General features: G+C 47.1%; 1 protein-coding gene across 1 annotated transcript; it reads right to left on the bottom strand.

The window, feature by feature from the left end:
• Nucleotides 1–5,202: 5,202 nt before the first annotated feature.
• On the bottom strand, nucleotides 5,203–8,954 carry LOC119323759. Its single transcript, XM_037597465.1, has 3 exons — nucleotides 8,621–8,954; nucleotides 7,055–7,319; nucleotides 5,203–5,954 (listed from the first exon to the last, which is right to left on the bottom strand). The coding sequence occupies exons 1-3, from the start codon at nucleotides 8,720–8,722 to the stop codon at nucleotides 5,635–5,637; spliced, it is 687 nt and encodes a 228-aa protein (XP_037453362.1). The 5' UTR covers nucleotides 8,723–8,954; the 3' UTR covers nucleotides 5,203–5,634.
• Between the last annotated feature and the right edge of the window lie 2,803 nt (nucleotides 8,955–11,757).

The raw sequence follows: 11,757 nt of genomic DNA, 5'->3' as shown, positions 1-11,757 counted from the left end.
TTGATAAAGATAAGTCAGCCCTGAGAGGCTACAGTTTGGACATTGTCATCAAGTCTACAGCATACTCAATAATTTCCTATACTCTAGACTTGCCGGCTATATAAATATATATGGAAAGGGGTTAGTAACATACCTCATAGCGTTCCTTCATAAGGTTCACTAAGCCGGCATCCAGATCATGGCTAGTATGAAGGCGGTTCAAATAATCGGCATGGAGATCACTTGCACTAAGGGCAGCATAGCTTTCCAGTTCCAGCTTCGCCTTGCCTTTGTCCAAGGAAGGAGATTCTTCCTTGGTATCATGTTTGGCTAGCACAGTGGAAGCCCCTGGCGCAGTATGGGTTATCCCAGTGATGGTTACATCATCAGAGTCCTTCTCAAGAGGGATTTCTTCAGCTGGCTTAGGAGGAGTCGGCGACTTAGGGCTCGGCGGGTCATGACTGGCCGCCGAGATAAGCTCAGTGTCCATTTGATCAAGGACAGTGGCATCAATTGATGGTGGTGGGTCATTAATAAGTTCTTCCAGGTCTTGAGTGAGGGCCTCGGAAGTTTCTGTTGTCAGTTTCTCTGTTTCAACAGCCTTGGGATCACACGCCCAGTTTTTGTTTTTTGCCTGCTTTGGCAATACCCCTGCAAACAAAGATACAAAGTTTATGAGTATATCACTATAAGTTATTGATAAACAAATGAAAATACTTACCCTTGGGCGATCTTAAAAGTTGGCATCTAAGTCCCAGAAGAGTCACCGGATGACGGAGGTGTTTTCTGGTAATTTGAGTCGGAAGAATTAAGTGGTTGACGTATGAGGACGGTTAATGGATAAAGAGAGTCGAGGTCGTATGGCACCTCATGTTGACGCTTGCGAGGAGCAGGCGTGTTGGGTAAGCCGAAGATGAGATCTTGAGAACCGCTGCTCTGGGTCGGGCATCTTAATTCGTGTTGTTGTTTCTTCAAAAGATAATTGGGATCCAAGTGAGCAAGAGGATGAGAAAATTTCACCTTCCGACGACCCGTCGAATTTTCTTTCTTGGTAAGGGTTCTGAGCCAGAGGAAGTTGTAATTACCTCTGCTGCATCTGCATGGTCTCTGCCTCTCCCTGAGAGGATTCAGCGTCAATAAGTTGTATAAAGAAAATACCAAGGGAATCAAGTTCTACCTCTGAGTCTTCATCAAGCTTGAGCAGTTCATCAGTTGATGGTTTCTTGCGGCGACCTGTACCCTTAGCCTTTGTTTTAGCCTTCTTAACAGGCACGGCGGCTTGCAGTTTCTTAGTCCAGAAAGGAGAGTCGGCCTTTGGATACATAAGCAATGAGTTGAGCAGCAAGCAATACAAGGAAATAGTCAAGTAAGTTGAAAAGGTTCATCTGAGATACTTACAGGTGGAGCCGCATTGAGCGTGTAGAAAGGATTCACTCCTATTTTACGAAAAATTTCCAGAGTTTCCCCAAGTAATGATTTAACCATAGCAATGGCTTCTTCATCAGTCAAGGGTGTCTGATTATAACATTGAGGATCTGTTGTGTTGCATGTGTACTCACACATTAAGCCACCGCCGGCTCAATGGAAAATTCTCCACGAGACCCAGCAGCGGACCAGGTTTACTCCAGACAAGCCATTGGCTAACAGGGCTCTTATCTTTGAAAAAGTGGTTGAGTACTTAGCCCGTTCTGCAGCAGAGATGTGATCTGGAAGTGCATGGGTAGGGCTAAGCCGGAAAGGGCGAAAACCCGGCAAGGGATTTTCACCAGCCGCAGATGTGTCTTGACAAATAGAACCACATGCGGTTCCAATCTTTGGGGTGACTAGGTAATATAGCTGCAGAAAAACGACATCTCGTCACCTCTGAATGGAAATTCCACCAAGCTCGACACTAGGTCCATCGGTCATCTCAGTTTGGCAGTTGAGGTAGAAATATTCTCTGAATAGATCAACTTCAGGCTCTTGTTGGAGGTACACTTCGCAGAAAACCTGAAAGTTACATATATTGGAACAGAGTTGGGACCAATATCTTGAGGATGAAGTTTATAAAAGTGGAGAACATCCCGGAAGAATTTTGACCCGGGTGGTGAGAAACCACGGAGGAGGTGATCTGCAAAAGCGACAACTTCACCTTCTTTAGGTTGAGGTTTAGTCTCAACCCCTGGGACTTGCCAATGGATGACATCTTTTGCTGGCAGGACCGCCATGTCAACATATTCAGTGAGAGAAAGTTCAGAAACTTCAGAAGCAACCCAGTCACAAGAAGTGGGAGTCTTAGTCATGATAGCAGGTTAAGAACTACGGCCTGAGAATAAAAGTATGGCGGGTTAATATCTTTGTGATGAACCGCCTAATGATTATAAAATTCATGTTTAAGCCGGTTTTTTGCTAATGGATCACAGGTTCGTTGTTAATACGGTCTAGTTATGACAGGTTATAAGGTATTATTTGAGCCGCCTAAACGACAGTAGCAAGGCGGTCATCTATGGATCTGAGACTGATGAAATTTTCCTAAGTATGGAACAAGTTTCACAATTTCTACCTATGATCTTGGATCTATGGTGATTCAAAAAATGAAGAATAATTGCTAAACCTAAAATATGGCAGTGGAAGAACTAGTAAGCTCGGGATTGAATCTCAGGAAGAAAGGATGCATCTACGGTTTGAGGTAAAGGCCAAACTACTACCGCACGGCTTCGGTATTGATTTTGGATTAAGCTAAGCAACATGGTGGATGAACTACGATGAACTTGGATGAACTACGACGAACTAGAAGTGACCTAATGCAGATTGGAAGTGGGAAAAGTTGAATACCTGGTGATGCTGATGAGTAGCGGGTGTGTATCGCGATTCTCTGGTCTAGTCAGGTTGATGCAGCAGCCCAGTTGGAGTCGTCGGTGAAGAATGGCGGCGGTAGAGCTCCAACGGCGGCGGACGATGCAAGAAGGAAGAAGAAGAGAGAGGGGCGGGGTAAAAGTGAAAAGAGGGGGCCCACATCCCTATTTATAAGGAAACAATGAAATGGCATGCGCAGAAATCAAGGAGGCAACATGATTATCTCAATGGTGCAGGCGCCTCGATTCTCGGACGACTGATTAATGCAAAAAGATCTATTGTGATGTCATGGGTTTTTTATGGATTCACTTTGCATGATGTCATGGCGGGTTACAATGATTTATTCAGGGTTAAGCTTTGACAGGAAGACTCGCCAACCTGAAGCAGTGGAGATTGACATGAACCAGTTCAAATCAATCTGGGGCCTAATGTTGGGGATATAACCCCGAGGTGTGACCCGCCCAGGAAGGGTCGGGTTACACCATTGGCGACACTACATGAAGAAGGCCCAAGTAGGTCCAAGAAGATAAAACATGAAGACTGGTGGCGGCTTACAAGGTGGGCTTGTTGAAGGCCCAAGACCTGGTGGCAGAATTGTGACCCGGAGGGTGTCAGCCGCCACGATGGCGACTTGTCTAACAAGGCAAGGCGACTTAGAAACCGACTTGGTCACGTTGTGTGATCCAGCTTGGACTCTTGTAAGCCCAGGGCCTCGACCTATGTATATAAAGACGAGACCCTGCGGCAGGTTAGGGCAAGAAACAATTGATCAAGAGCTAGGTCAGGCGATTTCGCACCCTTGTAATTGATACTCAAGCAATACAACTCAAAGCAGGACGTAGGCTTTTACCTCGTTGTGAGGGGCCGAACATGGGTAAACTTGAGTCTTCCGTCCCGATCAACCCCTTCGAGCTAACCTACGTTGCGATGGCTCCACGCTTAAGTCCTTCCACTAGGACATCTGCCGTGACAAAACCACGACAAGTAGCATGACTGACAACGTCAAGGAGGTAGCAACCGCCATTATAGAGAGCAAGTCGGTCTACATTACCTTGACCTATACAACATCATCATGGAGGAGGGTGGCTTCAGTCCGGATGCTCCGATTGCTGCTCTTAGCCACCTGTTGGACAACAAGGCACATGGTGTTGTGTTCGTTGCCATGACAGACGCCCATAGCGTGCTTTGGCTTAGGACCTGGTTGGGCAAGCACTACTACTAGTGTTGCTTCTGGTGGTGGTGGTCGCGGTGACGACGTGCATGATGATCGACAATGATTATGGTGATGATGTACATTTTGTGGTAGCTCGGGCTTAAAACTTATTGTTGTATATTTTGATGAGGTGATATATACTAACCCCTCACGCTGATGGCAAACTTACGGTGGTAGGATTACACCCTCTTTTTGGATGTGGCAGTAGGATGACACCACAGAAGCTATGGTGAACTTGCCCGCCTTTTGCCTTTTAGATAAATGATCATGCATGCCTAAGTTTTCTTTGTTCCATGTGTACTGTGTTTCTTTGCTCACTGCTTCAATTGTTGCTCTTCTGTCATATGCTAGGCGAAGCGGTATGTGGTATAACAGAGGAAGGGTTTCAGGGTGACTCGTTACATAGAGATGATGCTTACTCCAAGTTTGTGCTTAAGCAGAAGAGCAATATTGAAGTAGGCAAGCCTCCTAGACATTTTGGGTTGTGTGGGACGAAAACTTCATCATCATCCAGTTCGTCGTGATTGTAAGGTGATGATAAGCTCACTACATAGGGTACAAGGTAAGCGGTCCTAACCGAGTATATGCAACTAAATACCATGCAGTGTATGAGCACAACCGTGAACAGGCAACCAAACACGGGGCTGGGATCGGTGCTATCATATAAACAGACAGTAAGGCAATCAAACCATATGCACAACATGATTTTCAGCCTACATCCGCTCAGCTGTCCCAGATGAGATACATATGCAAGGGGGGAAAACGATGCAAGATATCAAACACACCCTACGTGTTTCAACAGTGGTCGACAAAACCTCTGATGTAGGGTGAGCGAAGTTGGATGTGGTTCATTCGAGGAGACTGATGGCACAGCCGGTATCATGTTCCCTGCTTGCCGTAAGTTGCAATTCCAGGCAGAGCTGGAAGCGTGCAGAGAAGGGCTTGCGCTGGCGCTCCGTGTGACGGCTCATCCGATGATGGCTACGGAATCAGATTGTGCAGAGGCACCTCCGCAATCAAGATGTCAGCGGACGTCAATTTAACCATGTTGCTCATATTTACGCACAAGTGCATTTCAATGCAAGCTTGATGGAATGTACTACCTCTGTAAATAAACAGTATAAGACGTTTTAGATCACTGTCTTACATTTATTTACAGAGGGAGTACATACGAGTTGAGCTCCTTCATTGTCCCATATATAGATTAACTTGTCTAACATCATCAAGACATGGCCATACTCCGTGGTCTCAAAACCACAATGCAAGCTAAGTTTTGCAAGAATAGCTGCAAAGGGCACTAACATGTTGCACCAACAATACCAGATCAAATTAAACTGGGGGCGCCAACAGTAAGACGGTAACAGGGCTGTTTCTAACACACAAGTCCAACGATGTAGTCATGTAGCTGTAAAAGGGACGTTTCTAACACAGAAGTCTATTGACGTTACTGATGAAGATCAGCACTACGCTAAAGAGGGGCTATTATGCACATAGCAATCATTTCTCAATCCATCAAAAGTAGACACACACTTCCGGTGGAGGCCAGCTATAGGAATTTCTTCATCCTTCGTGTGTAAGTAACCTGCGGTTAAACATCTCCAGATTTGTCACCACGACCACATGACTGGCGCTGACGGGTTCGGCAGCGATGGTGGGTCCATGCAGTGCTGGTGCCACTGGTGAATGTTATCCACGTCGATTCCCCTCGGAGTTGCTTGAGGCGCTTCCTCAAAGTCCATAGAAATAACTTCTGTCTCATCAGCGTCCATTGGCTCTTCAACATTATGTGTGCTTTCAGGTGGGGCAGCTGACCAATCAGATGTCATGGCAATCCGCTGTGGCGTCCAAGGAACTAAGGCCAAGCAATTGCTGCGCTCAGGAGAATTGTCCTCCAGCCCATGACAGTTCCCCTGATTGAAAGGTTGATCTGAGAGGAGAAAGAAAATGATGGGGTTATATGTCATCAACAGACAAGTAGACAAATATGACGTGGCTCGCAAACAGGAAGGTTGTCGAAAACGGGACCAACCCAATCATGCTCAAAGTATAGACAACAGACCAAACAAAAACTAAAGGAGTAAGATAACTGTTGAAAAGCATGTATGGCTACAGTACACAAAATGGATAAAATCTAGCACAACAGGGGACAAACAAGTTAGCAACAAGAATACTGAGAAAAGAAAAGCCATATAAAGCACATCATGCTGTGCAACAGGGCCCGAATGTACCAACATGCAGAATGTGTTTTCTTTGGAATTGACCATTGTCTTATCTCCCAATAATAGGCGATGCATATGAGATGAAACTGCATGGGAGGAAACATGTGTACAGGAATCCAGAGTTATGAGGACCAAGCTGTTATCAGTTGGCTAGAGCACACGCCTGTGAGCTCGACCACTGGCATTCGAGGCACAGCCTCCGCAGGGTGCCTCATTTCTACCTAACAGAGTACAGTTATGGAGGGAACCTCCCCCTTTAACCATGTTTGGTTTAGGAATCCAGTTATGTTCATATGCACTAGCTACATGGCGCAACAAAACACTTTGACCTTTACAGTTCTGTGCATACATGCATATAGCACCACTGGAGTATTATGCCACAGTTTCTTACTGTTATGGGCTGTGTGTGTGACAGTAATGGGACAGAGCGGCGAAACGGGCCTTGGGGGACTTTGTGGTGAATTGGCCCCTACGCAGCGAAGTCAGAGAGAGCCAGAGAGAGCGAACAGAACAGAAGCACGCAACTGGCTCACCTTCTACATGCCTCACCTTTTGTCTGTTTTTCTACCTTCTCCGGTTTCTATCTAAAACCTAGCCTCAAATCCTCACTAACTTATTTATTAACGCGTGAATGTAACACTGCCGTCATGCTTACAGAATGCTAATACAATAACTGCGGTTATACATGACATTTGATACCCAGGACATGTTAGACATGCACAATGTGAGTACTGCAGCATTATAAATAGTAAACATGTATAAGAAGACAAATACAAATATAATAAAAGTTTGATCATAATCGACTTACTCTTTAATCCACGTATCAAGTCTGAACTGACTATGATTGAAGGGTTCGCGATACTGAGACCAAAGAGGGTAGGCTTGTTTACTGGCTTGTATATAACAAGTGCCTTGTCCTCGCTAGACAGATGAGATGGCATGGCACCTTCTATCATATCTTCCACAATGGGCATGTTAACACCACTGTTGATTTCCTCTCCCAGCATCTGATGTTGATATGGGATGGAAGGACACGGTGGTTCTTCTTCCAAAATAGGTGGGAGACCAGGGTCCTTCAAATAATAAGCAACATTTATTCAGCAAAATGTAAAAGCTGCAAGAAATGTCTGAATAAAATACTTGCAGTAACAGATAAATCCAGTAGTGAAAGAATGCTCATTTATACAGAAGCACTAAAAAATGCAACATGCATATCAGCATATGCACTTCCTAATGTAACTTACTTGCCGTTAATACTGGTCATTAAACTGAATTCAAGGAGACAATATGTTTATTAAGCAGAATATCTCAATAAACGTTACAATGCTGAAGCTCATACCAACAGAGGACACGCATTGGTAAATGCACAGATAAAGAAATAACACTTGCTGTCAAAGTACATCCATAACTGCATATAATCAAATGAGATATCCCAGTGAAATATGTTGAGCCATAAAAGATGATGTTAATTGCAAAAGTATCTTGAAAGGGCAGTAAGAAAAGTCACTTAAATTAACTATAAAGCAGTAAAGACAAGGTACTGCAGAGACTAAGCATGCCATTGACTGCAACTCTACAATATATAATCGATCAAGCAAATGCATGGAACTGCTTTATGTATAGCCACTGACACCGCCCATGGCCGTGACAGTAGGCATACTAGCATAGAAAGGTAGTGAGTGTAGCGATGAACTGAAACACAATCCAGGTAATCTAACCATTACATTAATTCACTTCTCTGGGTTTGTAATTGTGTAAAAATACAGTAGCATGACACTACATGCAGGTTTATTCATCAAACAAAGGAGTCCACTAGATTTATCATACATAAGCTCCATAAAACCACATGCAGGTGGCCTCAAGCAACTCCTGCCCGAACCTGTTTAAGACATGACAGAAATGAAGCACATGCAAGCTAAGTAACAACCAATTAAGCGATGCATTCGCCATGCTTCTCAAATCACAGTAGAAGCACAACATCAAGACAACCGGCCAAAGTGCCACACAAACTGGTATCCATCTAGCAATACACATGAATCACTAGCTAATACTACTAAAAATCTACAGGGTGGATACTGGATAGCGCCCAGCATGCACCAAACCACCACCTAATACAACAGATGTACTCCACCTAGCCAGTAGCAAACCTAGCAATTAGCTCGCACACGCAGCCAGCAGCTACTTCAACCGACCGGCAGAGCTGGAAAAAAATTGACCCATCTGAAACGACAGATCCGAGCATGAACTGCACCAGAAGCATCGACTTGAAGCTTAACCACTTGCGCGCAAGCAGGGGGGCGCGTGACGGGAGCTCGAGCAAGCAGAGGCGCGCGAGAAAGGGGAGAGAATGCGGAGGGACGGCGAGGGCGCTCACCAGCCGGCGGCACTTGGCGGCGGGGCCGGAGAGGGAGAAGTCGCAGAGGCCGTCGACCACCTGCTCCAGCTCCTTCCTCTTCCCCATGAACCCCATCATCATCCTTCCTACCCCGGAGGGAATCCGCCTCAAATCCCTCGGATTCCTCGCGGGGCTGGCTCGAATCGACCCCTGGCCGCTCGGATTGGGCGCCGCCGGCTGGGTGACCGCCGATCGGATTTTGGGGGGGCGCGGCGGGAGAGGGGAGAGGGGGGAGTTCGCTTCGCGGGATCCTGGAGAGGGTTTCGTTTCCGCTCGTGCGTTGGTTTGAGGGGACGGGACGGGTGGGGTGTGGTCGGTTCGCGCTTGGTGGAGGACGTTCTGGAAAACGTGGTGGGGCTGTCTTTTCTGTCGCTTGCAGGTGGGGCCGACATCCGCAATTGGCTGCGGCGCCGTGGCCCCGTGGGCTCTCGTGCGCTGTCGTGGTGCGACAAAAGGCACGAGAAAAATCCTTACTTAACACCGTTTTAAATTTGGGACATTTACATTTGTGCCCCTAACTCGAACCCACTACTCAGATTTGCCCCTAATTTTTAGGTATGCTCAGTTTTGCCCCTCTGCCGTTAGTGTCACTTATAGAAATGCCCTTCCGAGCCGTTACCGTCCAGTCAAAGGGTGTTGACCGCTATCTGGGCGTTTGTTGGACATTTTGCCCCTGACTACATGTGTCACTTACAGATGGGACCCACTGAAGAAAAACAAAAATAAAAACCATATCCACTCTCTCACTCACTTACATGTGGACCCATCACAGAAAAAAGAAAAAAAGAGAAAAACTCAAACCATCGGCGTTAAGCCGCCGGCGAGCCACGGCAGAGGGCATGGGAGCCCTGTCCGGCGACCAAAACGGCGTTGATTTCATCCTGCGCGCACGCCTGGGCTTGCTCGGACTCGTACTGAAGTGGCAGGACGAGCAGGGACGGCCGGAGTGTCGGCCATGGCCGAGGCCAGCAGCGGTGCCGTCGAAGCATGGTGGCAGAGGGGATGGAAGGCACGGGGGAGAGGGGATAGAAGGCACTAGGAACAAGGCCTCACCGCGTGCATGCCAGAGTGGTAGAAAGGACTCCCGAGGCCCGATGGCGAGCACATGTACCCCGTCTATGGCCGCCGGAGCGAGGTGCCATGAGGAGGGGGATGTACGAAGAGGAGCTCATCGGCGAGTTGTCTGGAAGATCCACGATGACATATGGATCTCAGGAACGGTAACTTAGCGTCAGGGGATCACGGACGACGGCGAATCGAAGATGGCGGCCGATGGACAGATCCGGCGGATCCGGCGGAGATGGCTTCGGTTGAGAAGTTGAAGGGCACCCAACGTCTCAATCTTCGGCGTGGTGATTCCCAGCTTGACGGCGGGCATCGGGGACATGGCGGTGCGGCCTCTCGACGACATTGGCCATGGGAGCGGTGATGCTCAGGTGAGCACGTGAGCGACATGCCCTCGGCCTTGGCAGAGGGGGAGGATGACCAGCCAGTGGGCTGGCCTCGCTGGGCCATCCTAGGCCAAAAGGTAAGCGTGTCCTTTCTCTTTTTATTTTTTAATTTCTGTTTTATTTTTTTCCAGGGGCAAAAATGTCCAGTAGACGCCCAGAAAACAGTCAACGCCCTTTGACTGGACGGTAACGGCTCGGAGGGGCATTTCCATAAGTGGCACTAACGGCAGGGGGGGCAAAACTGAGCATACCCGAAAATTAGGGGCAAAACTGAGTAGTGGGTTCAAGTTAGGAGCAGAACTGGAATTGGCCCTTTAAATTTTGTTTCTTCATTTGATTTGACGCCGAAAATTTGTTTCTTCTTTATATCTGATATTGAATCTAAGAGGCTAATTGGTTCGCTGCCCAAGTTTGGCATCGCCAATATTTGGCAAACCAACATTTGGCAAAACCAAAAGTTGCCAAAAATTGGCAACTTTTTAAGAGGTGGGCAAGGACCAATTGGTAGCTAACCAATTGAGCACCAAATTTTTAGACTTGCCAATTATTGGCACCAAACCAATTAGGCTCTAAATTTTATGCCCGTTGTGAAACTTTCATCACTTCCATTAGCTTCTACCGTTTAATTCTTGTTAGTGTTTTTAGATGGACAAAATTGTCCTTGTCTATACTGCACGAAAAAAGGTTGAACCGACACTCCCTCTCTCGAGACACGACTCGTCTCTCTCCCTGTCTGATTCCCCCAAACCCTACCAAGCGGCGGCGACGGCGCAATCCTCCAGCTCCTAGCGGTGGCGGCGACTACGCGAGAGGCAGAGTGTAATGGATGGTGAAGGCTTTGCGGAGGGCGACCAAGGGCGGGCTGCGGATTGGGCACCCGCGAGCGCAGCTGCAGTGGAGGGAGCCGGTACTGCGCGGAGGGGGTTGGCGTGGTTGCGTACGGGTCGCTCCATGTCACTTCGATGCGCTCTCGAGACGTTATGGAAAAGGGCAGCGACTCGGCTGCAGGGGTCGCGCGGTAGAGATGTGCCATGCTCGACCCCATGTGTGGTTGTGGTGGAGGGTGACATCACGGCTACGGTAGAGGACGGTATGGTTGCACATGGGTTGGGCCATGGTGGTGTAGTGGGCGCGGCTGGATGCTCGGTTGAGTTATTAGCCTCTGCATTGGTTGCATGTCCATCTTGTTAGCACTGCAAATGTGGAGTCAAACTCTATCTCATGGGAATCAAATTTTGGCAAGGGAAGGGGTTTGCCCGATTTTTTAATTTAAATCTGAATTTTAGAATTTAATTTTGATATATCGATTGTGTGCATGTTTTTAATTTAAGTTGGTTCATTGGTGATTAGGACATGACTACCTTGGATACGACCAAAAATATTGCATACATGCACATTTGTGAGGTGATTTCTAATGTAAACTATGCAATAATTTATTTATGTTATCCAGAATAAAAAATACTTTACAGGCTTTTGTGTCATGTCTAATTGCAGGTGCATGGGACATTTGTACAATTCACATACGAAGATAAGGGAAAAAGAGAAGTTTAGGTGTTGTTCAAAAAGTCCTCTCACATCACTTTTGGGCCAAGAGAACGTAGAGTCCAAGTCTCTCACGTTCTGGACTCGAATTCGGACTGCACAGACATACCTGACTCAAAACGC

The sequence above is a fragment of the Triticum dicoccoides genome, chromosome 6B, assembly GCF_002162155.2.
Source record: "Triticum dicoccoides isolate Atlit2015 ecotype Zavitan chromosome 6B, WEW_v2.0, whole genome shotgun sequence".
NCBI classification, from domain to species: Eukaryota; Viridiplantae; Streptophyta; class Magnoliopsida; order Poales; family Poaceae; genus Triticum; species Triticum dicoccoides.
The sequence above is the reverse complement of the archived record's forward strand: the minus strand, read 5'-3'. Positions and strand labels throughout refer to the sequence as shown.

What these genes read in the sequence shown, in the direction of transcription:
- LOC119323759 (XM_037597465.1), bottom strand. Translation starts at nt 8,722, where the DNA reads ATGATGATGGGGTTCATGGGGAAGAGGAAGGAGCTGGAGCAGGTGGTC. An exon ending in CCGCCAAGTGCCGCCGGCTG is followed by an intron (nt 7,320 to 8,620) that starts GTGAGCGCCCTC and finishes TATTATTTGAAG; the next exon opens with GACCCTGGTCTCCCACCTAT. An exon ending in CTTGATACGTGGATTAAAGA is followed by an intron (nt 5,955 to 7,054) that starts GTAAGTCGATTA and finishes TTCTCCTCTCAG; the next exon opens with ATCAACCTTTCAATCAGGGG.